This window comes from Paramacrobiotus metropolitanus, unplaced genomic scaffold (genome assembly GCF_019649055.1).
Source record: "Paramacrobiotus metropolitanus isolate TYO unplaced genomic scaffold, Prichtersi_v1.0 Parri_scaffold0000085, whole genome shotgun sequence".
NCBI classification, from domain to species: domain Eukaryota; kingdom Metazoa; phylum Tardigrada; class Eutardigrada; order Parachela; family Macrobiotidae; genus Paramacrobiotus; species Paramacrobiotus metropolitanus.
In genome coordinates, this window is record NW_026570305.1 from 92,684 (window position 1) to 118,898 (window position 26,215).

The 26,215-nt window shown below is 43.1% G+C and overlaps 5 protein-coding genes across 8 annotated transcripts; all 5 read right to left on the bottom strand.

The window, feature by feature from the left end:
• Positions 1-704: 704 nt before the first annotated feature.
• On the bottom strand, positions 705-4,526 carry LOC129596013 (heat shock 70 kDa protein 1A-like). Of its 3 annotated transcripts, none has more exons than XM_055493166.1 (3): positions 4,387-4,526; positions 3,592-3,988; positions 705-3,188 (listed from the first exon to the last, which is right to left on the bottom strand). In XM_055493166.1, the coding sequence occupies exons 2-3, from the start codon at positions 3,923-3,925 to the stop codon at positions 1,237-1,239; spliced, it is 2,286 nt and encodes a 761-aa protein (XP_055349141.1). In that variant the 5' UTR covers positions 3,926-3,988; positions 4,387-4,526; the 3' UTR covers positions 705-1,236. The 3 variants fall into 3 exon arrangements, with proteins under 3 accessions (XP_055349141.1, XP_055349139.1, XP_055349140.1); XM_055493164.1 differs by having other exon boundaries at positions 4,237-4,519; XM_055493165.1 differs by having other exon boundaries at positions 3,592-4,519.
• Positions 4,527-5,307: 781 nt separating this feature from the next.
• LOC129596057 (beta-1,4-galactosyltransferase 3-like) lies at positions 5,308-7,591 on the bottom strand. 2 transcript variants are annotated; one of them, XM_055493214.1, is made up of 4 exons: positions 7,071-7,591; positions 6,716-6,814; positions 6,365-6,622; positions 5,308-6,194 (listed from the first exon to the last, which is right to left on the bottom strand). In XM_055493214.1, exons 1-4 carry the CDS (start codon positions 7,390-7,392, stop codon positions 5,914-5,916), a joined length of 960 nt encoding a protein of 319 aa, XP_055349189.1. In that variant the 5' UTR covers positions 7,393-7,591; the 3' UTR covers positions 5,308-5,913. The 2 variants fall into 2 exon arrangements, with proteins under 2 accessions (XP_055349189.1, XP_055349190.1); XM_055493215.1 differs by lacking the exon at positions 6,365-6,622 and having other exon boundaries at positions 6,623-6,814.
• Positions 7,592-8,979: 1,388 nt separating this feature from the next.
• LOC129596004 (DNA topoisomerase 2-binding protein 1-A-like) lies at positions 8,980-18,665 on the bottom strand. Its single transcript, XM_055493155.1, has 14 exons — positions 18,421-18,665; positions 18,235-18,360; positions 17,995-18,146; positions 17,515-17,653; positions 17,325-17,432; positions 16,701-16,880; positions 15,702-15,870; positions 15,503-15,628; positions 14,890-15,157; positions 13,849-14,094; positions 12,716-13,535; positions 11,064-11,339; positions 10,436-10,659; positions 8,980-9,514 (listed from the first exon to the last, which is right to left on the bottom strand). Exons 1-14 carry the CDS (start codon positions 18,493-18,495, stop codon positions 9,283-9,285), a joined length of 3,141 nt encoding a protein of 1,046 aa, XP_055349130.1. The 5' UTR covers positions 18,496-18,665; the 3' UTR covers positions 8,980-9,282.
• Positions 18,666-19,525: 860 nt separating this feature from the next.
• Positions 19,526-23,111, bottom strand: LOC129595994 (uncharacterized). The gene is made up of 2 exons (XM_055493138.1): positions 22,998-23,111; positions 19,526-20,188 (listed from the first exon to the last, which is right to left on the bottom strand). The coding sequence occupies exons 1-2, from the start codon at positions 23,101-23,103 to the stop codon at positions 19,785-19,787; spliced, it is 510 nt and encodes a 169-aa protein (XP_055349113.1). The 5' UTR covers positions 23,104-23,111; the 3' UTR covers positions 19,526-19,784.
• A 543-nt stretch (positions 23,112-23,654) lies between these two features.
• LOC129595991 (galactoside alpha-(1,2)-fucosyltransferase 1-like) lies at positions 23,655-26,152 on the bottom strand. Its single transcript, XM_055493133.1, has 2 exons — positions 25,139-26,152; positions 23,655-24,558 (listed from the first exon to the last, which is right to left on the bottom strand). The coding sequence occupies exons 1-2, from the start codon at positions 25,527-25,529 to the stop codon at positions 23,813-23,815; spliced, it is 1,137 nt and encodes a 378-aa protein (XP_055349108.1). The 5' UTR covers positions 25,530-26,152; the 3' UTR covers positions 23,655-23,812.
• Positions 26,153-26,215: the final 63 nt, after the last annotated feature.

A 26,215-nucleotide genomic window follows, 5' to 3' on the forward strand; every position in this document is an offset into this window, starting at 1 on the left:
GTGTACAGGAAGGATACTGTGGCTTAGAAAATCTACTCGCAAGGAAACGAGGAAAACGTCGGAAACTAAAAAGAACGACCACAATAACAATGTAAGTACCAGGATAGCAAGAGATGTTTACATGTGTACCACCTTTGAAAGCAACAGAATCACATCGTTTTCTCACATTTCACAGTATCTTTGACATATCCTCCATGTATCCTGCTATATATAGCTTTGAAGTCACAATTAACTGCAGTCTGCAGCATCCCAACGCATCTAAACGTATTCCTACCGTATCCGTGTCTTTCAAGCATCCGGATAATTTTACAGGGGGGAAATAAAGGATACTGCGGAATGGATACCAATACAACATGGATGCAATCATACAAAACAAAAAACATGCCCTGAAAAACTTCACGTGTACGAACCGTGCCACATCGAAAATATTTTATACTTCTGAAGTACATAAATTATTTTGGCTGCAAGACTGTGAAGTGACCTTTTGTTGAGTCGTTAGCTTGAATTGCGCAGCTATAAAGCTTACCAAAGTAAGTGGTGTGATTTTAATATTCAAGATAGTCAGACTTTACTGCTGACAGGCAGAGTGACAGCTGCACAATTAATTAGACAACTATAGTAGAGACGCCCTAAGGGCAAGCGGACGGTCGTTCTCGGTTTTTACATCGCATTATTTTTGCAAACATCGTGTTTAGAGTCCTTATTCTCCGTACTAGTGCTGTCAGAATATACAGCCTTGAATCAGGATGCGAAATACATGTATAGATAAGAACGATAATGGTAAAAGTAAGTAAAACTGCGAGCGCTTGTGAACTACTTGATAATTATTAAAATTTTAACAATAACAAATAACCAACGTCTTCTATCTTCGGGGCCAGTGGGGGTAAAAGTAACATAACAAAGCAGCTGTGGCATTGCAGCATTTGCTTTAATAACAGCTACTGTCAGCTAGAGTAGAGGAGAATATAACGCTACTTATGAAAAGCAGAAAAACACTCGTTTCCAGTTAACGCTCGAATTTAACGACGAATGGAAAGCCGAGCCGAGTCAGTAACTTCCAACTTTTCAACCATGCAGTATGGAAAGGTATCCACTTTTCAAAAATGCATACTTCCGAATTGGAAATTCCGCCAGTCCCGTTTCCATATTGTGAGCGTCCGATGGCGCGACGGCTCGCAACCGCACACCAACTCGTAGCATTCAAAATACCGGTTTTTCTCGGCGAAAAGAATTTTTTTAAAAAACAGGTGCTAGCGCACTTTGGCCATTAATTCCAGCCGCATAAATTGCTGCTCCACGAGCCACCGATTCAGCAGGGTATATTTCTTGCAAAATAGGTTTGCCCGGGAAAAAGCACTTGAGCAGTGCTTTGATTTTAGGAATTACGCTTGATCCACCCACCAACACGATATTGTCGATACTGGAAGCAGCGTCACCGGATTTCGCTAGTGCGGCTCCCACTGCCGAAATAATGCGGTCAAAAATGTTTCGACAGATGTGGTCGAAATCTGCGCGGTGTACGTTTCGTTGGTATAACTGATTTCCATGAAATTTGGGTACCTGGATCAAGTATTCCTCACGAAAGCTTAAAGTTCTTTTACATAATTGAACAGCCCTGTTTAATTGTAGGACAGAATCTGATTGCAGGTCCGTTTTCTGAAGGTGGTTATTCCCGGTGAATTCTGTTAACAAAAACTCCGCTAGGGCATCATTGAATTTTTGACCTCCGAGTTGCGGATCCGTGTACGCACTCAGTATTCTAAACTCCATGCTCGGCGCGGCAGACAAAATGGATATGTCCAGTGTACTGCTGCCCAAATCAAAAACCAATATTTTCTGTCCAACTGGATAAGTTATCGACATCGCCATCGCGCACGCAGTAGCGGCTGCTACCGGTTCGCTAATTATCCGCGTGACATTCCATTCTGCACCTTTCGCGGCATCAACCATTGCCTGGCGCTGATAGTCGGTAAAATAAGCCGGCACAGTTAAAACTGTGTCAAATACCTCCGAGTGCAGAAAGTCTTTGGCGGCGTTTTTCAAATATTTTAAGAGAATTTCTATTATTTTCTCCGGTGTGACTAACGTCGTACTGCCAGCATCAACTATACGTATGCAGGGCTTGCCATTGTCATCGACCACAGTAAAGCGCCATCTAAGCATATCAGACTGCACCAGCGGGTCGTGGAAGCTGCGCCCCAGTATGCGCTTTACGCCATCCACAGTGTTATCTGGATAGATGCGTCGGTGTTCGGTAGCCGCCGTGCCTACCAGGTTATCTTCTCCGTCAAATCTTACGGCGCTCCGTGTTAACCGCTGTCCACGGTCGTTCTCAATGACCTCCACGCATCCATTTCCCTCCCGATAAACCGCTATACAACTGTACGTCGCGCCCATGCTGATGCCTACGGGAAGCCGCTTCGGCAGACTAGGATTTGTAAGATCGTATGACGCGCGACAACCCACGCCGTTAATACGAAAATTGGCACAGTGTTTTTCCCATGCGCTTTGAAAGGCAACCTGATTGTCGTAGTTGTACAAGTGTTGGATAGCAAAAAAGTGTTCCTGTAACTGTTTGGTAAGGTCACCCGCTGAAATTCTCTCATGGATGGGCGTGAGACAGCGCCGTATACAGGCACTTAAAGTATCCCGGTTACAGGGTGGATCTGCACACTGTACAAATGGTATCCATCCATTCACTATCAGTCCTGCAAATACCACGCCCGACATTTTAGCTGGAATGTCCATGACCTCCTCAGTGCTGCTGATTAACCGGTCTTGGAGAGCAGCACTGCAGTTTAGTAGTTCGGTTATAATGCAACCGAGACTCCAGATATCCGTTTTTCTTCCAATGACTTCGCCATCATCTCTCAGGCCAAGATGTTTTCTCAGCATTTCAGGCGACATATACCGGACAGTGCCGATTCCGTGTGTGATATCCTGAGAAACAGTTGCGTTTTGTCGCATTTGCACACAGCTGTCAAGATCACATATTTTGACGATTTCCCGCTTGGTATGCAAATAATTAATGACAACGTTGGCCGGTTTTAAGTCCCCGTGGATGATCTGCTTGGAATGGAGGAAGCTGAGTCCATTGCCAATATGAACAGAGCAACGAACAATCGAGGTTATCCCAAGGTTGAGCGTACCGTTGCGCACTTTCTGAATTAAGGCCGCCAAATTTCCATCTACAAATTTAATTATGCTTAAATAAGCATTAGTGCCCAAAACAGAGTGAGGAGAATTTACAGCTTGGTAGCAAGATCGAAAACGAGATTTTCAAAATTCTACAGTTGTACTAACCATAAGAAGGGTAAGCGAAATCTACAGTACAGCGGGCGGAAGTTCGCCGAAATTAGGTGGCAACAAAATAAGTTATTCAAGTTTTTTCGTTGCCGTTTCGTTTTCCCGTTTTCAAACTTTCAAACCTATAGTGAAAATATCATTGTGTAATGATGCAGCAAACGCGCACGCATTGTGCCAACGAGAATGGTCAAACGAGGCCAAAATCGGTATAATCTCTTTTTAAAGCAATTTCATATTTGTTTTTCAGAATAACTTAGATTTTTTGCGTAGTTAGGCAGTACGTACCGCCACAATATTCCATCATGAATTCAACGGACTGTCCTCCTGGTGTTTGGAAAATTGTGGATTTATAAAATGTCACAAGGTTGCAGTGTTTTAGACTCAGTAATTGCGTGTGACAATCTTCCACACTTTTGACGTCGGATAAAATACGCGATTCGTCAAGCGTGTTGACGATCACTTTTACTGCCACCTTTGCTGGACCATCGAAACTTCCCTTTTTTGTAACATAAGCTTCGTATACATTTCCAAAGGCTCCTCCAGCGATATGCCCCTGAATTTCGTACTGATATTCGCACGTGGCACCAAATGAGATTGATTCTGTATCCGTAGATTCCATCCAGGAATAAGGAACACACACCTCTGCTGAACCGCCGTACTATCTAATGCAGTGGTCAGATTCCTATCCGGATGATGAGCACGATAAAATCGTAGTGCATATGAAGCCGCGTATTACATACTTGTCTAGAGACAAGTATGTGATACGCGGCTATTCATATGCACTAAGATAAAATATAGCGAAAAATGTAAATTAATGGGTTACGCCAGAACGTCGTATAGTCACAGACTCACAGTAGTGGCCATCATGCTATTAAGCGCAAAATAGCGCGCTCAATCTGAAATTATAGCTGTAGTGGCTGCTGTACGTACCTTTACGGGCTCAAACTGCTCATAGAGGCTTATCCGGACCGGCTTGTACAATACAGAGTACATGTGGACGGCATGTAGACTGTACATCTGTACCTACCGTACTGTCTGCCCAGTCTTTGTTAATAATATTACAGCCTAAGTTTACAGTACCTTTTCGTGCGTTTTATAATTTTTCTGTCGAATATTATGCTGAAAACAGCATCGAGAATAAGCAAAGCATAGAATCCCAAAAGATTGCTGTTATACTAGCAGGCTACTAGGAGGTACTGTAGAACAACACTACGATTGAGGAATCAGAATATTACTGTAATGTTCTGCATTCCATTGCCTATTAATCCGTAATCTACAAGTAATTTTACAATGACTTCATCGCCGATCTTGCGACACCTGTATAAACCCGGCCCCGGCAGTTTTACACCAATACTGTATCCGTAAAATCACGTTGCACCGCTGCCAAACCATGCCCATGCCTTCCCCTTGCCGGGCATCGCATACGCCGCACCGAACATCGAGCAGCGTGCATTACTTTCCCGTAAACCATGCTCTCCGTGGTGCAACCGTGCAGCTCAACCGTCACAGAACGCTTTTGTCAGGGAGCACAATCAGCCACGATACGATAGTCAGCGAATAGTTTACGTTAGTTCCGTGCTTTATCTCTTCAGGTATGTAGCTTGTGGCCTAAAAGACTGCATATTTTGCCATTATTATCAGTTAACAAATAATTCATAGTAACTTTGGCATTATGCTAGGTATTTGTAACAACAGCATTGTTACCATCATTTCCACCGGAAACCGACCAACGAACATCATGTAATTTAGGTCGGCCGGATGACACCATACCATAATTATTATGACTGTATCTGAAATCATCGCTGTATCATATGACCTCATATTCCTCCACAAGTCCCGCCCCAGCTTAATAGTCTCACTTTCAACAAGACCATATATTGTAAAACACCAACGATCCACGGTCTGTTCCCAGTCTTTTATTTTACCACCAGTGGACAGCCTACAAGGTATGACAAAAAAAGAGGAATCGGCCAGTCGGTCGCTGTTTAAAGATTTATTAAAAAGGAATGGCTATTTTCGCCACCCAAGCACCTCCCTTGCAATTGGCTATTCTCACGATCTTTCACCACGTTTTGACTATTTGCACCCCTTTTTTAAAAATATTTTTGCACCAACTTTGGCTATTGACACCACCTTTTTACACCTCCTTCGATACTTTTCTGGCCGGCGGCGGCCCCAACCGTAAAGAAAGAGCGCTGCTAACGGCGAAGCTTTGACCTTCAGTCACGAAATCTTTTGTTGGCAAATTATTTAAAAAAGGTGGTGCGAATAGCCAAAAGGTGGTGTGAGGTGGTGGGAATAGCCAGGGTTCTATAAAAAAAGTTTTAAAAATGATCACATCCAGTGCGCAGTGTGCATTCATCACGTCATTTGCAGCAAAAGTTCATTTAGCTTTTTCGCTCTCTGCATTGCCGTTAGTAACCATAATTGAGGCCGCGAAAATTCCCGCTGTATCTTCACTGAAAGACCAATTACCGTAATAGTGCCCATCGGTCATAATTGTAGCCTTTTGAAGATATAAAGTACCTTACTTATACGATTGCGCGATTATACGATACATTGGCCGATTGGTATTTTAATGGTATGTTCTCTAAGCAAATTTTTAAGTTAATCGGCTTCGAAATCCACCGGGTATCCAACATCCACAAAGAACCACGTGTAAAGCGGTCGGAACTGTTTCGTGAGCAGCGTATAATTCAGACTGTTCAGACCATCACTGTCGAAGCGCCGCTGCGCCGTATTGACCAGATCGAAGCGCCGTTTATTCTTCGGATTTCCTTCGTCACTTTTGTGCGTTGCCATTGTGTAGCGACCGATACTTAAAGGTGATCGAGAAATACTGCCGAATTTTCTCTGTACGCGACGTCCAATGTCGTCATCTTCCCCACCTACCAAAAGGTCACACTAGTGGTCAGTACAATGTATGTCACATACAGCATAATTGCAAACAAAATTGTAAAATAATTATAAAAGAAAACTGATATGTGATCCGTGAGGTGTTCGTAACTCGAGTTGTGGAGTTTTTTATTTGAAACCCGACGCGATGGCGATTACGTACCCCAGCCCCAATACACATTCGGGTACCCATTTATCTCGGTAAAGTGCCGCGCCGATAGCGAAACCGCCGCCCCGAAAAAATGGTCATACAACGGTTTATAGCGGAATTTATTCATGGCGGTCGCTAAAAGCGTCGGTTCCGCTCGGCAGCCGTACGAGTTACTGTCGTTCTCCGGATACACATCCACGTCATGAAAGACAAAACAATCGAAGCGTCCAGTGGCGTTGATCTCCATGAAAGCCGCATTAAACAGCGTACCTAAGAAACCGCGGGTTTCCGTACTAGCTTTTTCTCCAGTGTATCTACAGATATATACATATGCACGCAATTCCACCGTAAAAGCGGAAGTACCTTTGTTAAATATGCCGGTTCCCGCTTGTTCCACAACAAAAATTGTATAGTCCAGTTGCTGCCGTTGCATAACTGGATGGAGATTGCTGAGAAGCATTTCTGTCAGATCGGCCAATCTTACGTTACACGGTAATGTAAATGTTAATGCTTAAATTACTTATTATTGCTCGCACATTAATTAACAAATCGGTTAATATAAAGTTCATTTTTCATCGTATACTATATGTATGCAGAGTACATGCTAATTGCAATAATTGCTAGCTAATGCTAATATACAGAATTACAATATATATACAGAATTATTAATGCTAATAAAATATATTTCTTGTATCAATAAAAGAAAACAAAAGCTTACGCAAATGTGCAGCCCGATCCCGGTAGGCCACCACAACCGCCGCGCGGGACCTCGCCTCGCAGTCCGCTGGCCGGAAGCGGCCACCGCGCTGCACTGCCGGATTGGCGGACATAATTTGTTCGTCCGATAAAACTGTCAATAACGGTTTGATAGGCCCTTTTAAATGAGGGGATGAGAAGGGGCACAATGGCAGTACAAAGGTCGAAGAAGGGGTCATAATCAGCAGAAGCCAATACGATGCCGCAAACAGTCCGATCAGAATGCCGAAAGGCGAGATCTCTTTCCAACCAATATATTTCGTTGGCTCAAAGGACGAAAACATTTTGTGAATTTATTATTTCTAAATAATTATTTAAAAAATATCTATAAAACATAAAAGTATTTGAAAATATTTAAAAATATTACAATATTATGCTTATTACAATTAGGATTTATGATAACTTTTATCATGATCGATACACAATAATACGGTTATTTAAATACTAAAATAACGATTACTAAAAATATGACGGCTTCGCGCTCTGGCGACAACAAAATGGATACATTGTAGCCTATTTCCGGTCTTCTACTGCAGTGAACCGGGCTGTATGTTGCAAATGATTTCACCAGACAAAACGGCGAATCATGTCTTTTTGTACCCGTTCAACGTCGTCAGCAGAACCCCACTTACCCCGTAACAGATTTCGCAGATGGTCAGCAACAATCCTTTTTATTTAACATAATTATTTTTCACCGCTGATTTCTCTGCTACATATACGGTCTGCTGCCCGTCATCAGTTTTTAATGATGCTTTAAATTTTCCACGTTTGTTGTTTGTTTGTTTATTCAGCTTAACGTCTACAACGATCAGGATAAGTTCCTGCATTAGGTGGTAGACTACCGTAAGCCAAGATAAGATCGAGACTTCGCAAAGTAAAACAAATATTCAATTCAAATTTTACAACAATTTATGGTGATCAATATGCAAAAAACGTTTAGTCCAATTTAGATCCTTCCATTTGAGGGAATCCAGAGAGGTTTGGAAATAGCCGATTGTCCTGTATGCGTCCTTGGGTAACTTTATTTCGTTACGTGTCCGGTAATTACAGTACTGCGTTTCACATTGTTAGTGTCCGATAGATGATCTGGCTTATCGCGGTTCACTTTGCCGAGCGGTGTTAAAACGTATTTTGGTTATTATCGTGCTCAGTGCTCTGAATTTGACCCTACTCACAATTTTTTATTTTAGGGAGATGCCCAGTAGTGTAACATTTAATTCGTATAAAATTATTTTAATTTTTACAATTTTTTTTTATTTTATATGCAGTCATATTCTATATTTCACTATAGTTAGTGTGTTTCTAAACGAAATGAATTGAAATGCATAAACTGCAGGGCTGCTACCTGACTTCTTTTACACTCGTGTTTTTCTGGCAACTGCATCGACATGCTGAGAAAGTCGTAGACAAGTGTCAGTGTCATCCCGCATTCACGCATTGGTGTTGCGAGAACGAACGCATTAATCTTCGTTCAATCGAAAAATTTCATGAAATATTGCTCCATATAAAATTTTAAAGTTTTTTCCATTAAATTAACAAAAACAAAGTGCAACAAATTCAGCCAATATATTTTGTATAATGTAACATACATAGAAGTTTATAGAGGAACGAAAAAACCCAGAAAGTAATATTACACTAATTACAGTAAAATTTCCCTAAAAAAATGCCAGCAGATTTTATTTCAGTCGGTGTTTGCCCTTAGGTTAACGAAAATAATTTAAAATGCGGCATTGGATTTCTCGTTTCAGTTTTTGTCTTCATGACAGCATGGACAATCAGAAATTCGTAGACAAGTGGCAGTGCATCCATGGGCCTTCAAAAAGGGTTCGATAAATTGCGAAATTTCATGCAGTATGGCTGTAAAATAAATCTCAAATAAGTTTTTTATTAAATTGGACATAAAAACAAAATACAACAAATTTAGCCAATATATTTTGCATACTGTAATATATTACACAGGAGTTCATATAAGATGAGGAAAACCATCCAAAAAGTAATATTATAATTCCCCCAAAAAAACTACCAGCAAAAGGGCTCACAACGGTTGACAGGAATAAAGAAAAGCCACGAGAAAACTACAAAACTTGAAAGGACCAAAAAAGACATGGCATACACAAATGGACAGAAAAAAACGCTACAAAAACTGAGCGGACGGAGTACAACAATCGTTAACATCAGCGGCGCATCCGTTTGGCACTGGGCGCCTCGTCCTGCGGAGCCGGGCGACTTTTGGTCCCTTTGGCGACGTCCCCGTTGGGATTGCAGAGAAAATGCGCCAAATAATCCGCCGCGTGACAGGACACGCCGGCCGCCTTGTAGCGCGCCAATTCCGCCGGATCCATCGTCGGACCCTTGGTTTCCTGCAGGAGATGCGTGGCCGTGCTGGCGAAGGGAGCATACGGCGCTCTGCAGCAAAAAATGGGATGCAATAACATAAAAAAATACATGAAAATAAATAAACGCATAATTTTGTAGCCTATGCTCAAAAAAAGCATCTTTCATGTCGTTAATTTCTTCCACGAATTTTTAAATATATAAAAATATCTTACGTATAGTGTATAGCGAATTTATGAAATATTAAAAACATCTTTCGGCTAATTTACAGCAGATTTTTAAAATATAAAACATCTCACGCATATTTTAAAGCAAACTTTAAAATATAAGAATATGTATATTTCATAGTAAATTTTTGTATTAAATACTTAGCAAAATTAAATGAGATAGGTGAATGAAATGGAGACACAAATAAAGCAATTGTCAAAGAGTAAAAAACTATAGACAAATACGAGGTACCCGGAATACAAATTAATTCGACTGCTAAGCAAACAAATTTGTAATAAGCAAGTAATGCGTGAGCGGAATGAAATGATGAAGATAAAATATTTGTGGATAAAAGTACTAGTAATGAAAATTGACAACATGAAACAGAAACGGCATGCCGAGTAACGGAAATGACGATAAAAATAAAATTGTCGTAATGATACAATACAACAAGAACGTGCGAAAGTTGTAGACAAGTAGCAATGCCGTGCAGCACGTTTGATCTGCCAACAAAGAACGCACTGGTTGAAATTTAAACTTTATGCGAAATCGTTGTACAATGTTCAAAATAAATACATCGAAATTTTTTAATCGTTGATTGGATAAAAGAAAAACCTGAACCGCAAATAAATAAGGTGGATAAATTACCAAAACAAATGTTGAAAGAAATTAGTTTATTCACATTTCACAACAAATAAGTTAGATGGGTAAATTCATGAAAATTAAACTAATCCCACCGGTGGAATGTTTTATAGTCAATGTTCTTCGTCGTTATGGTGAGCTTACTTGTCGGTTAGGACGACGGCGCCGCCGGCCTGCAGGACGCGGGCGTAGCCTTTGGCGCGGGCGGCCTCGGCCACCAGGACCACTTTCCAGCCGGCGAAGGCGCCCTGGCCGGTGCGCTTGACATGTCGCCGCCAGTGGCATCCCGCCGCGGCCAAATCGTTGGCTTTGATGGCGGTGTTGATGCTGGCCGCTTTCTCCATGTTGCCCCATTCATACATTTCCTCCTACCATGCGCAAATTTATCCAAACAATTATATATACCAACATCATTTCGCGCAGCTGCAATAACTTTTTAAATTATTTTTGCCTGTTCTCATGGTTTTATTTGGTTTAATATTTGTTGATGCATGAAATAAAGAGATTACAAACTGCGGCCTATACTGTACTTCGCATTGTAAAAATTTCCACAATTATCTCCACAACAAATAACAAATTTCCGCACAAAGGAAATATTTAATGAAAAAATTATTTTGCTCTTTTTTCAATTTTATGTAGTTTTTTCCAGTTTTTGATCGTTTAAGAATTAAGTTCAGAGGACACACAACAGTGAAAATAAATTTCTTTTATCAGTTATAAAATAATTTTTAAAATTACTGGTAATGAGTATTTTATAAAAAAGATATGGTACCGGTAGGAAGTGTCCGGTGGTGAGGGAATCCTGAATGTACTGCATGTGCAGTATCCATCGACCGGCCGCCGCGTACGCCAGAAACTTCTCATTGCGCGTGGGGACCTTGATGAGGAGGTGCGTACAGCCTGGCTCATACTGGACGGAATCGATGTATTTCCCTCCGAGCTTCATCACCGCGGCGATCAGCGTCCGCTTCTCGGCTTCCGTGGACAGGCCGGAGAAGCAGAACACCGGCTCCGGCGGGGGAGGTGGTGGCACATTCACGGTCATTGGCTGTACAAAGAAACCCTTTTAAATGCCGATTTATATTTGCAGCCGTACAGATACAATAAGAAAACAGCCCTGCGTCGTAATATAGAATAACAACGAAACAAAATACCGATAACACTCAAGCCAACTAAAACTTGGCGCTTCCAATCTGCACCACTTTATAACTACCCAAAACTACCCAATTACGTGTAGGAAAAAATGACTTACTATAATAAGGCCAGTCTACAATCTCCCAGATTCTCAGTGGAAAAAGACTCGTAAACTCATACACTACTGTAGATTCCAGATCATAGTATGTGACTACCGTAATTATCGAATTAGAAGCCCAGGGTTACAAATATTTCAAATGACCCACGGGGTGGGCTCCAATTACGGGCATGGGCTTGTATTTAGGGGGGGGGCCAGCCATTTTTCAAACCAGCTTTTTGGCATTTTTTAATATGGGCTTTACGGTATTTAATTAAGCCCATGGGCCTCTATTTCGGGGGGGGGGGGGCTTATAACTTTCAAACAACCTTGGGGGTGGGCTCTAATTACGGGGGGGGGCTTCAAATTCGATAATTACGGTATGTTCTACGACTGATCGTTTTTTATATATGCTGTGCATCAAAGGCACAAAGCAAAATATTTAAGCAATCCATTTCTGTGCTGCTGCTTTAACCTACTCCCGGATCTTGTGGATAACGATTAACGGCGCTGATAAAATGTGTTTCCTCAATCGTGCAAAAAAAGTGGCAGACCGTTATTAGGTCATAATTTCAATACTAAGAGAGCAGAGAACATCTCTATAATAGGTAGTACGAGTACGTCCGCGCGTGTTCGCTTCAACTGTTTCTGTTAGTTTCAGTCCGGTTTGTAAGGCATCTCTTAACTAAATTTTCTAACACAGGCATCTCATCCCACTCTGATTCCAGAGAGAACGGCGCACAAGACCAACAATATCCATCACATCAAAAAAATGATATCACGAATACTTGTACCACACTTGAACCGCCTTCAACACAGCTTTTGACATAACGCCCATCCATATTGTGGAAGTTAGAGGAGATACTACAGGTTAGCCACCGCACTACACTTTCTCTCATTCGCTGATTACAGCAAAACAAGAACTATCTCCAAACCGATCTGGATTCAACGGCCGTAATAACTACCGCATCAGTCGTAGACTCGTGATACCTTAAATAAGGAGTTCAAAACATAATCAAATTTACCGCCTAAAATGCGGTCAGTAATTACCGATCTTTCAGATCTGAAAATATGACACCCACTGCGATAATATTATACCATGGTCATCTTCCACCCATGCATGGTCTTTCCGAGACTTTTAAAAAATCAAAACTTATGCTTATGAATAAACTCGAACTATGGGAAACTGTTACCTTCGCGGCCGGCGATTTCACCACGTTCTCGGCGGCCTGGAGTCCCTCCAGCAGCGCACTATCCATCTCCAGACTATCCCAATCCTCCGTCCCGGGCTTCTTCTCCACATTCTTCCCCACCAACATCGCCGGCTTCTCCGCGACATTCCGCTGCGGCACCACCGGCACACTGCGGCTGTTAGGCGCTCCTGGCGCCGCGCCCACCTTCGGCAGCTGATCAGCCGATTTAAACTTCGACATCAACCCGGTGGCGGTCTTCTCCTTCATCTCCTCCGCAGATTTCTGCTTCCCCACCAGCAAATTCGTCGCACCCTGCGCGGCGGGGAGCAGGGAGGGAGCCACCCCCAGATTGATCATCCCGGAACGCGTGGAACCGCTTTTGGACGAAATGGCGTCCGACGACCCGGATTTGGTCGACGCAGAGGTCCCGGAGCGGGTGGACGGCCCGGAAATGGCCCCGGAGGACGCCGAGCGCGATCCCGACGGACCGAAGGCACCGCTGGACGTCCCGGACTTGGTCGACGTCGACGCCGAGCTCCGCGTGACGGAGGATCCAGAAGTAACCGTTCCGGAGCTGCTGGATTTACCGGAAGTGGGCTCGGAAGGATCCTGTTTGGTGGGGACGGGCGCGGAGGTCCCGGATTCGATCGGAACCGGTTCCGACGGTTCGGTTTTGACAGCGGCCGGGGTTTCCGGTTGGACGTCGTCGTCGGCCACCTCGTCTATTTCCCCATCGCTGTTCTCCTGTCGGTCGTCGCCTTCGTCACTTTCCAGATCGGATTCATCATCCCGCGGGCGAGGATGTTTAAACGGGTTCGGCCTACCAAATCAATCAGAATATCATTTAATCTTCGTCAATGAATTATCATTAAAAATAATAATCATAACTACACAAATTTTAAAGTCATTAAAATACTTAAATTCAGAATAAATTTACAATAATGTTTTTACGGGATCGGCCTGCCGAATAACCAGATTCAACTATTTTCATCAATCATCAATTTATTATTACTAAAAATTGTTTAAAAAAAGCACAATTATTAAAAATTGAGTTTACTTACAAAATTTGAAAGAATTTACAGTAAATTTTTTTTTACCAGGTTATAGCGTTTTTTTTAGAAAATAAAACGTACTCGGCCTGACTCCACACCAACCGGCCGCGGCGTTTAATCGAGCGGGGTTTGATGAAGACCTTGGGGAGGCGGGGCGCGGGCTTGACGGGTTTCTCGCGGTAGATGAGATCGCGCAGCTCATTGGTGACGCTCTTGAGGGTCTTGGGCGCCACGGGCGACAGATCGGGTTCCAGATTGAGAATGCGCTTCGACAGCGGCAGCACGCCGGGTTTAGCGCCGGCGACAGGAAGACGGACGCTGGCTGGCCTGCCAAAGACGAATAGTTATTCTCAGAGTGCATCGAAACGGCCCAGTTTGTTGACCAGTCAGTCCAGTCGCCAGTATGAAACAACTGACAATCACAATTACGGAAGAAGGTAATATCATTTTCATCCGCGTTAACCAAATTCTGGTCTATAAATGTAAATTCACGCTAATATTAATGAATTAAATCATCAGCTCCCAAAGGAAAAACTTTAACCGCAATGCAACAAATTTTACGTTAACGCATTCCATAATTATATACGATACTTAACGGGTACGTTATTTAATTTCACCCGACGACCAAGCGCCACAACACTACGATTCCCTTCCACTAATCTCCGCTTGCTAACTTATTACTTGTTACATCCTTGATAGCAAGTTTTGACAAAAACATTAGCTGTTTAAGAACATAACATCACGTATTGTCTGTATTACCAGGATTTTAGTATCGATAGCCATAAAATATGTAATAATAAGTGCAAACGCGGACACACTGTTACACAGTTAACATACGTAAACAAAATTTTAAATAAATTAATTATGTTTAAAAATCTACTCACCTCCGTTAACGAAAAAGAAGGCACCGTCGCACTGATTGATAATTAAAAGTTTAAACACTAAAAAACTAATTATCTTCTTTTTACCTAGGAGATTTGTAATTTCAGCTTTCTTAGGTTTTCCCCTAATGCGTTGGTGCAAGTTTTTATTGTACTGCTTATTTTGAATTGTTGAGCGTACAGCCATGGATTAATCGACTCTCACTCCGCCTGCTAATAACACTCTGACAGTTAAACTTACTTGCTGCCTTTCTCTTCCGGCGCCGTGGTGGCAGGATTGGACGGAGCTGACCCGGAGGCCGCCGGCTTGACGGCGGTCTCATTGACGACCATATTCTCCTCGTCGGATGCCTGTCGGCGCATCACCGCCTGCGTGCCCGGACCCGGCTGCACGGTATCCTCCGCCAAAATGATAGCGTTTAGCACGCCTTCCGGGATGGGTGACAGGCGGGATTTGTCCTCCGATTTCTGGGGAATCGCCGAAATGTCCAGAGAATGGTTCAGCGTACCTGCACAAACACAAAAACATTTTTACACAAGATTTGGATTCGTCGCCGAAAGTTCGGTGAGGGCCACAAAGCTAAGGTCTGGATTTTTTGTCTCCTTTTTCAAAAAAAGACCCGCAGTCTACTATGCAAAATCTTCGTCAAGCAGTTCCACAGGTTTAAAAGAAAATTTAATATGATTTTAATTAGAATAAAAAGCTTATTTAATCACTGCGTATCTTCTGCTCCACGGTAAATAGTATTTATAAAAACAAATTTTAAAAAATCATAATAAATTTTTTAAAAAATTAGACTAATTCAGATTGAACAATTAAATAAGATTTCAATTAAAAATTCATTAATGTCCACCTTTTGCTCCGTGGTTGGGCGTGGAGGTGGCGCGTAGCCCATTCGAACCTTGTTTGACATGCTCCGGCGTTTTGGGAGCGGGCGGCGTCGGTTCCACGAGGTATTTAGCCCAATCCAAGCAATAACCTAATCAAAAACAATGTAGCAGCACATTTCTTGTTGAAGCCCAAAGTGAATGAGTGGAATTGTGGAAACATACCTTTCCCAACGGAATCATCGACCCATTTCGGGTTGACGATGGCGATTTTCCATTTCCTCGCCGCCTGACATTTATCACCCAAATTCGAAGTGGAAAGGAGGATTTTTGTTGATTTCCGGTTCAGCATGCTGGTGAAAGTACCACCATTCTCCGTTACCGCTCGTTTGATCTATAACATAAACCCCATTAAACAGGAAATACGTACAAGTGGAAATCAGTGTAAAACTGTCACATTTTTTCCGTCAATTTCCATAAATTTCTTTGATCCTTATTCCTTCGCATAAACCTGTACCGTAATTCATCAATTTATACGCCCGTCGCCCAGAGCCGAGTAAATAAGTACCGAATAGGCGTAGAACAGTGGCAAAACGACGGAGATTATTGGTTCTGCCACAACGAACCCGACATAAAATGACAGATCGTAGCCGAAATACTTGCCAATTTTTTTAAACTGTTAAAACTCTTCGCTGCTGCTAGGAATAAATGTTAATCACCTGTGCGCGGACGCTGCTGAAAATTATGTGTTCCCATTCAAAAACGGAGTTACAACTGAATGGCTGATCGCTGCGTTTTTCTGCCGACTGCATGCGACACTATCGAATTTAATGTGATAATGCGTGAGTCATTTTTTTTTCAAAAATTGGTAAAACATCGCATGCCAGCCTGCCAGGTCTGGCGAAAGTCGCTGTTTTTTATGTTTTTAATTTTAGCGTTTGAATTACGAAGTTCAGGCGCAATATTCACCCGAGCGTTTTTGGACAGCACACAGTAACTGCCTCATGTTGAACGAAAAAAGTTTCTCATTTTAATTGTAATACTGTTCGACTGTTCGACAGCAGCGCAGCAGTTGACATGCTTAAGTATTTTGTCCCGCGTAGTGACATGTTACGCACGCATCCGCAGGGATTTGCGGAAATTTATTAACGATCAGTTATTAACAGTCAATCTTTTATCGATCAATTCACCAGAAATTCTGAAGACGGTAAGTATAATTCTTACCCGACAACGTTGCGCCGTGTCCAGCTGGGAAACGGAGATCTCCAGACCCTGGAAGATATCCAGCTGGTGTTTGTAGAGAATTTCCATTTTATTACAAGTCTCAACACCCGTCGTGGATAAGCGCCACATTTCTTCCACCCATTCCGGACGGACGACGTACTTCCCGTTCCTCAATGCCGCCTGCAACCCCCAAACGTCAGAAATGTGCCTGTTAGAATTACCGAGCTTCTAAAATCCAAAAACTTAAATATCCATTCATTTCCGTCGGCGTTTAAAATAATTTGACATCCACTGAACGCACTCATAATGTTTCAAGAAAATCCGTATATCGTATAAGTATAAAATTTTAATAAGGAATTTTTCTGAACGGGTGGCGATTGTTTAAATTTCAAAATACCGATTTTTAAATTACCAATGGTTAAATTACCAAATTTTAAATCAGCAGTTTTTCTTTATTATTCTTTCTTTAATTTTTCGTTGTGAGTCGACAGAATATTGATCTATGTATCTGCAGTCATCATGATTGATTAGTGCGACTTTAAAAAATAAATAAAGGATATTTAATTCAATTCGCATTCCCCCGACATTCTGATTCACAAACCATCAGATCGTATCGAAACTTACGAAATATTTCGGGGAGCCCACAATGGGAGTCACCAGATGCGTCACCGTATCCACCAACTGCTTCCGCGCCTTTCCCCCCATCGCCGCCACTTTGGCGTACGCAACATTCTGCCACAAATAAACCCCCGTTATGATTTACGTAACAATTCATCCGCGATGCAAAGGATTATTCGACTCTCTAAATTCTAACCCGTTTTTCGGGAGCCATGTTGGAACAGCACACTTCCACCTTGCGCAGCGCCATATTGGCTACCGGCCAGCCCTCCATAATGGGTAAGGGCCATTCGTTCTCCAGACAGCTCAAGATACAGCGCGGACCGTAGATGTTGCTGGATAAAAAACAAATAACAAAATCATCACCAACAAGTAAATAAGAAATCAAATTTAACTGATTTAAATCAGAAAAACTGATCGTTCATATACAGTAGAGTAAATGCATTCGCATGCGGATAATAAAATAATTAACAATAATTATAGCAACTACCGTAATTATAAATCTAATATTTTATTCTAATTTTTAGTACTTAAATTCTAAAAAAAAATTACAGATCATTATTAATGTCATTTTAAACCGACATTCTAATTTTCTATTTCCTCTTAAAATAAGAAAAAATAAACAAATGCCAATTTGGATGGACCGAAAACCCCAAATTTTTCCAAAAACACTCACCAACATCCTCTACCCCGAATCAGATCGAACGCATTCCCCTCGAACTTCGGAAGGACAAAAACAGCCTTCAACGTATTGGGTTTCTGCAGTTCACTCAACAAATCCTGCTCACGAATCCAGCGTACACCCGACACTTTACCACGTTGCAGAGCCTACCCAGTACACGGAAATCATAAAATTCCACGGAATTTTCAAAATTGCCCCAGAAATCCTTAGGACAACGCATAATAATGAAGCTACCTCGTAAACTTGATCGAGGAGCCGTCTGTCGTCGATGCTCGGGTTCTCCAGCTGTACAATCCGCATATCCGTGATTTTCTTCGATTCGTCCTCTTCATCCTGACATTCCAGTGGATCATGTTGGGACTACGATAAAAAGATCGTTTTCTAGATGGAAATGAGGATTTCAGTGAGGGAGGAACGTACAGAGGTGCAGCTACCACTGTCCGTTGGGGGAGCTGCGTTACGGTAGTCGCAGAAGGGGTTAATGTCGACTTCCATTTCCGCGTACAATCACCATGGAGTGGTTCCTTAACCGCGGCACAGTGCCAGGTACAGACAAAATTACCCTGATCCTCTGGCAAAAAAACTTCAAAATAAAAGATAAAACTAGAAAATTTAGGAGGAAAATCACGAAAATGTGTTCAAAACTACAAAGTAGTCGAGCGGGACTTTCATGTTCAAACAAGAAAAAGAAAACACCACACAAATTTTGACACAATCTGCCATTCATTTGACACATTTCGGGCGGTAGAGCGCATCCGCAGGTGGCTGTCATTGCGACCGACAGAATACTACCGGAAGTGGCTGTAAAATTTTTGGATTTATTTTAATTTTAATTTTGTTCTTATTTCAGTTATTTGTATACTTTTCTGAGTCCAAACTGCGTTGACACTTGACAGTTATTAAACTTGAAGTGGATACAATTGTGTATGACAGCAATAATAAATACGTAAACAAAGCTTCAATGTTTGCAGTTTGATAATCTTTGCTGAAGCTCAGCCACACTGCAGGCCGCTGAATAAATTTGAACACGAAAAACAGAAAAAGTGAAAATTAATAATAAATGATAACAAAAACGTGAATGTGAATGTCGAAATAAATCATCTTAATTGTTGTCAGTTGTTGCCAGTTATGTTCATCTGAAAATGCCCATCGATCGTGTTAGGTTAGAATAAAAATGAATTCCTTTTTTTAAAAAGTGATAATAATCAATTGGCAGGAACCGGGAGAATCACTATTTTGGGAACCGAAACGTTTATTTGGCGCCCAAACAAACAAAAGAAGATGTCAATAAATGAACACTACAATTTACATTATACACCGAGTATAAAATGCATATTAATTATTTCAAGTTCATAACCAGGTTCACGTAAAAGAGTAAGTACAGACTGCAGAGTAGATATCTATAGAAAAATTTTACATGCAGGTATCAGATTCTGCACATGATCGTGTGTATTGTACAATACATTAATGTACTTCGAAGTGTTACCATAATCTTGTGATGCGAAATAAATATCGGATATTAATAACGATACACTGTAAATAGAACGGTTAACCCATACGGCACAACTAATCGTAACAGTTTTCGTCGGCACATGCATTATTATACAGGATACAGCTGTACTTGTACATGTACAAAAACATAATTATCATTCGTAACACCAACTGCACTCGACCCAACGCGTACGGTAAATCATAAATTTACAGGCAATAACCATTAAGCTAGTAACTGATTCCCTTCAGCATTATCGTATTAGTAACGGCCGGAAGTCCATACACCGCCACCTTTACGTCGAGTGCGCGGGTGGATGGTAGACACCGCGTCGCAGGCACCATACATTGGCGACCCCCACGGCCACGGTCAGGAGGACGGCGCAGAAGGACAGCAGGTGCAGGGTGACGATGGTGATGTACAGTCCCGAGACCATCGGGTTCTTCTCTTCTCCCTCGGCCGCCGCAACCAAGTCCAGCAGGGTGCCGGGGAACAGCAGGCACATGTCCAGCAGCAGCATGATCAGCGTGGCGCACCCGACGGCCGTGTGCACAATCAAGTACCACCAGCAGGACGCCTGGGCGTGACGCCCGCGACTGGCCAGCAGCGAGGAGATCCCGGCCGCCCCCACCATCACCGCCTCCACCAGTGAGACGGTGTGCAGGATCCAGCTGTTTCCGTAGGGAATGTGCACTAGTACTGCGTATGAAGTAAAAAGGCTGATTAGTAATTTTTTTTATCAGTACGTACTTTAACGGGAATGTTTGTGAATAATGCTTCAATAATTAATTACATGTATATACGTGTAAGTGACCGCTTTTAGTTTCAAGGTGCAGAATTACGAGTCGACTGCCGTCTGTCTGCGGATAAACAGCACTGCCACTCACAGTACTTACGTTAGAAATGAAAGTTTATTGGGCAAAGGCCATCAGTGTTACAAAAAGTGCATTCGCGTAATACTACTTAAAATGATTCAAATTTAAACGTTAAAAAAACAGCCAAAATCGTTATTGCTATCAAAAACCCTAGGACGCATATTCAAGGTGCCCAAAACAGCAGCAGCATTTCCTTTCACTACAGCTAGACTTAATCTCTGCTTCAAAAACGCAGTAGAACGAGGTTCCCCTGTCACGTCGCGAATCTTTCTGCCAGCGAAACGAATGAGCTCCATAAAATCAGAACCAAAAGTGCCAAAAGTTTCGACTGCCAGGGCGTAAAACAGGTAACCCATCCTTTCCACGTAAGCGTATTTACGGCGTTTAACGTCTTCGGCCATATGCGCAACACTACCGGATGCACTCGCACTTGCCCGGACATGCGATGCGGCTACCGTGTCCCAGCATGTAGCGTCCCATACCAGCGCCTTACCATCCCGTACCGGGACGAGAGTCATGCCGTCTGGCCGCGTGTTGTTTATGCCTGACAGTCCGAGTGGCTCGCTTTGACATGGATACCCCGCATGTTCCAAAGCCCGCTTTATTTCGGCATTTAGTTCCGTATGTCTGGACCATCTGCCTCTGCTGCTGGTACAAGAAAGACCGTGGTGACCATTCGTCTCCACATGGCTTCCGCAGTTTACGCAATCGTGTTCTTCTACTACTGGAAGTCCGAAACGAAGTGCCACACCGATTCGAACTTCTTCATCCCGCAAAACGTACGCAAATTTGGTGCAGGCAACGCATTCAGCCATGCGCCCGAGTCACGGTGTTGCGCAGCTAACAATACCGCTCGATTCGTTTGGTCGGTAATGGCCAGCCTCATTGAGACCACTTCTTTATCGATCCATGGCCGATCCCATGCAAACTGGAATTTCCTTTGCTCTGTAACAGGGGGTTCACAGCCTGTCTCTTCCATCCAGCGCTGCACAATCGGATCGAGCGATTCTTCCGTTGCAGGGCGATAGATTGTTGAAACCAAAGAGATCACCGAGTACGCCGATGCCAAAAAGGCAGGAAACACTAGCGACTTGGCACTCCGTAGTCCCATTCCTCCGTCCCTGATAGGAAGCGTCATCTGGCTCCACTGTGCATCGTTCACGCGGATGTTCAGAATGGATTGCAAACCGCCACGAACGATCTTATCTATAGTTTCGGTCAATTCCACATGTTGATAACATCTGCCTGTGCGGAACCCGTAGAGTAACTTCGGTATCAGCAAGCAGTTTTTCAGGAGATATAGACTGTAATGTGCTGGAATGATTTTAAGACGGGATATGAAGAATTCCAGTTGCTCACATTTATTGCGCAGGAAAACGTCACATGCTTTTGCTGTCAATGGCGCACCAAGGAGTACAAATTCTTCTTCTTTCGTTACCACCATTTCGGGAAAGGCATCGAGCACCATCTGAACAGCATGCAACCGATCAGCAGTGAATTGACCCACGGCGTAAACTTCGCATTTATTCAGATTGAGTTCTAGTCCCATTCTAAAACCACGTGCAATGATTAAACGAATGGCTGCGATGACTTTTCTGCGTATCCTGCTAAGGTGACATCATCCAAGAAACCCACTGCTATATCGCAGCTTAAATTTTCGAATAAAGGCAGCGTTCCAAGACAATAACCGAAAGGGCCGGCCGGATCACCTTGCTGTACGCCGGTATCTGATGACAACTGGATCTTGCCGCACGAGAGATAAGAGGCACAGCGATAGGATTGCCAAAAATAACGGAAGTATGCAGGGAATTTATCACGCACTGCTGTCAATAACACATCCCGGCGCAGAGTGTTAAAGGCGTTTCTAAAATCCAGTTTCACAATAACTCGTGCGTCTGCATGGGTACCTTCAACATAACTTCTGACAGCATGGGCGGCCGCTTCAGCACCTCCTCTTACGCCGAACCCAAGTTGCACAGGGAGAACATTCCGGCTGCTTCTTCAGCGCACCTATTGCTGGCGATCTTGGATACCAGCCGGCGTAACGTCTCCGTTAGAAATTAATGACAGCATACGTGAATTATCGTAGTATAGTGACTTAAGACAAACGGGGGTCCAGCCCAAAAAGAGTCATACACAATACTGCAGACAATACATAATACCGCAGAAATAGCCAAAATTACTTTTTTCTAGATTGGTGGGTTAATGCACAATTATTGTGTCTATTATACATAATAGTCTATTACGCATAATAGACTATATTTACTAAGTTATTGGTTTATTGGCAATAGCCACCCAACTTGAACTAGCAATAATTGCAAGCGCTGGTACACTACTTAATAGTTCAAAGTTAAACATTAAAAAAACAACTAAAATCCTTATCCTCTCTCGGATTAAAAGGCAATGTACTCAAAACAGCCGTAGCATTTCCTTTAACAACAGCCAAACTAAAACGCTTCTTGAGAAAAGCAATAGAACGCGCTTCGCCCGCTATGTCCCGAATCTTGCCGCCCATGAAATGCAGCATTTACTAACCAGTAAAAGATTACTTATTTGTATGCACGTTGTACAGGTAAATTGTGTTACAAGCAGAGCATGCCTCACAGCTCCAGTTGTATTGTATAAAAGCTTACAGACTGCGGTCAATGCGGCAAGGAACATTCCAAAAAGAATTTCCACGACACCGAATACCATGAAGATCCTGGAACCGCTGACGAATTTATCCCTCTCGCTATCCATTTCTTGTAGACTCCAGAGTTAATTGTTTATCGTTGACAAAACAGTTAATCCGGTCGCTATGGCATATGCACTGTGTCAGTAAACAGTAATTACGAAGGAAGCCAATTTTTTTTACGTGATGTGATGTAGTATGTAAGCAGTAAAAAGCGCTATCAAACAGCGAAAATTACTAAAACTAAACTTTAAAAGCTGATTAGAGAAAATCATGTGCTATTTTTCTGATTAGAGAAATCAGAAATGCTTCCACGATATAAGTGGCTTGGACGGGAACTGGAGTGAAAGCATGCAGCCGTTACATTACAGTGGTCCAGTGGATATCGATTATATCACCAGCCAGAATAACATCCGACGGTTGATCAGTGGACACAGGCCAGAGAGCGTCTTCTCTCTGGCGAACACTTTCCGCCGGTGCCCGTCTGAATCGGTCTGATCAAGCGTCTTTTCTGTCTATTTTAATACCGCACACACTGTTTCAACAGAATCAACACTGCAGTGATGATCAGTGAACAGCGCCTCGGGCAAACCCACGAACAGCCGGTCACACAAACCGCTCAATCTTTTTGTTTATCATCTTCTTTGGCACACCGTGGTCCCATGGATCATCAGTATCGTCACAAATTCGCAATCAGCAAGGTGCGGCGTTTCCGCCACTTCAATAAAACACAAATTATTATAAAAAAATAAAAAAATTTAGTATACTGATCAGTCATCAATGAGCAGCCGTCCAGTGCGGCGGGAAGAAATCCGTGTGGTTGTACTCCGCGGCAATCGCTGAGCCGGGCCGCGGCCACAGATCATAATAGCGCACCGTGGCGGCATCACTCAGGTACGCTCCCCACCACCCGTACGTCCCCACCGTCAGCACAATATCGTCCATCAGCGTCAGCACCGCCAAATCCACCTCCGCCGAATTCCCCTCCATGTACACGATATTCCCCTTCCCGTCGAACAACCGCTGACAATACCGCACATCATTGCTCAACACGATGAAAATCGTCCGGGATTGGTACTGCGCTTTCAGGGCGTCGTAGCTGTCCACGAGATACTGGTCGGAGGCCGGGGTGTGGCCTTGTTTATGGGACGCCGTCCCGGGGACGATATCCCCGCGGCGCACATGCATGCCGATCAAGCGGTGGGAATTTAACAGCGCCACGGGGAAGGGCTGCAGGTGGGCTTTGAGCGCGGCGACGGCGGTCGTGTAGGTGGAGGGGGTGAAGGTGAAGTGGCAGCGGATGGTGTCGCGGATCGGGAGGAAGAATTTGTAGGATTGTAGGTAGCCGCTGAGGAGGAGGGAGGGCGTGGTGTTGGCGGCCAGGCGGGGGGAGAGCCCGGGGTCGTAGAAACCGCACAGTGGCATGTTGGTGACGTACGCGGCGGCCTTGCGGTCCTGGGTGGTGCGGCGGGGAAAGAAGTTCTTGAACATCTTCAGCCGGTCGCCCACGTCGTCCAGAATCGCTGCAGAGTACCGGCAACGTATAAATTTGGGACCAAAGCACATTTATCTACTGACATTATGTAGCCATATAATTAAGCAAATAGCGGCTAATCAAATCTGAAAATCTGGATTAGATGACAGTGTTTTTCAAACCGCAGATTGCATAGTTTAAAAATCATTAAACATGAATCATTGAAACGCTATGCTGTAATACTAAAAATGATTCTACACACACTTCTAATAATTTTCGTGTGTTGTGTTTCTTATAATTTCAAATGGCCGGAAGCAAAAAATTATTATCTTAAAAATCTGCCGCATAAGGTAAATTTCGTTCAAAGTTCAAACATTATTACGGTGAAAACGGTAAATGTTTATATAAATATGTATTAAAAAAAACGTGAAATAAAATTATAGTTATATAAAGAATCCTAAATAATTAAATTAAATAAGTATTTAAATTTATTTAAAATAAATAAGTAACTAAATTTTAATCAACAAAAAGATGAAAAAATCACATTATTAGAAATCATTCGTTATACCGTTATCGCACTGCACCGCTACATTATAATTTTTTATGAAACATTTTCATTTTCCACTCACGTGTCCGTCCGCTGGAGGCCGCCAGTCCCATGGTGGACGCCAGCATAAACATATAATTCCCCAATCCCCGCGAGTTGCCGTAATCATGCGCCAACACCCGTGCCGTCTGATTCCACGATCCACTCCCGCACTGCGCACGCAACCGTCCCTCCACCCGCCGCTCCAGCCGGTCAAACATGTGACTGGGGAACGCCGTCTTCTGCGCGGCGGGATCATGGAAACGACAGCGCTGCCGGGCGTCGGCGCTGGCACACAACCGCGCGGCGGCACCGGGCGCGGATTCCCCGCCGTAGCCGTGCATGATAAAGATGAACAGGAAGAAGACACCGGTGGCCAATAGGATTTTGATCACGTAGTTCCAGGAGATACTGCAGGATGCGCGGGAGACCATTTTGACGGAATGGAAAGATCACTGGCAAGGAATGCAACGTCGCTGCGGAGCATCTGATAATATGACTGATATCGATTGTTTGTCCGGGATTACGTCATGCTTATCAGCTGTGATGATCACGCGAAAAGACCGGTCAATGCATACGGAGATTACATAACTGATTGCAAGATTAAAGAGCGTCAAAACCACGCCGAAGTGTCCTAATCGGGTCTGTCGATGACTCGCATTTATAAATTATTAGTTGCGATACAGAAATTTATGCCGATGGATAAATCATAAAACAAGCAGCAACTCCACCAAATTCCTGTTTAAAGAATACGGCAATGAATTTCCAATAAAACGGCCCACGTTCAAGATCGCTTTCGCACGTTCCAGAGCGTAAGGAGAAATTTCGATCTGGTTTATCTTGGAACGATATGACGAAAAACAACAGCGTTCACATCGCAGGCAAAATAATCACGGTCTGATGGATTTTAATAAATGGATCAATAAAAATCTGTAGTTGTCCAGAAAGGCAGAAAAGCCAACCAGCGAACGTGATCAGACGAGCGCGGGTTCAAGTTTAAACCGCACACACAGCTGCAGTTGCAAGTGAGAGCGTGGGCACAATGAGCTGCTGCTTCACATCCTCCACACAAGTGTACGAGTAACAGTACAAGAGCTGCCTTCTACCGGCGTTGCATCAT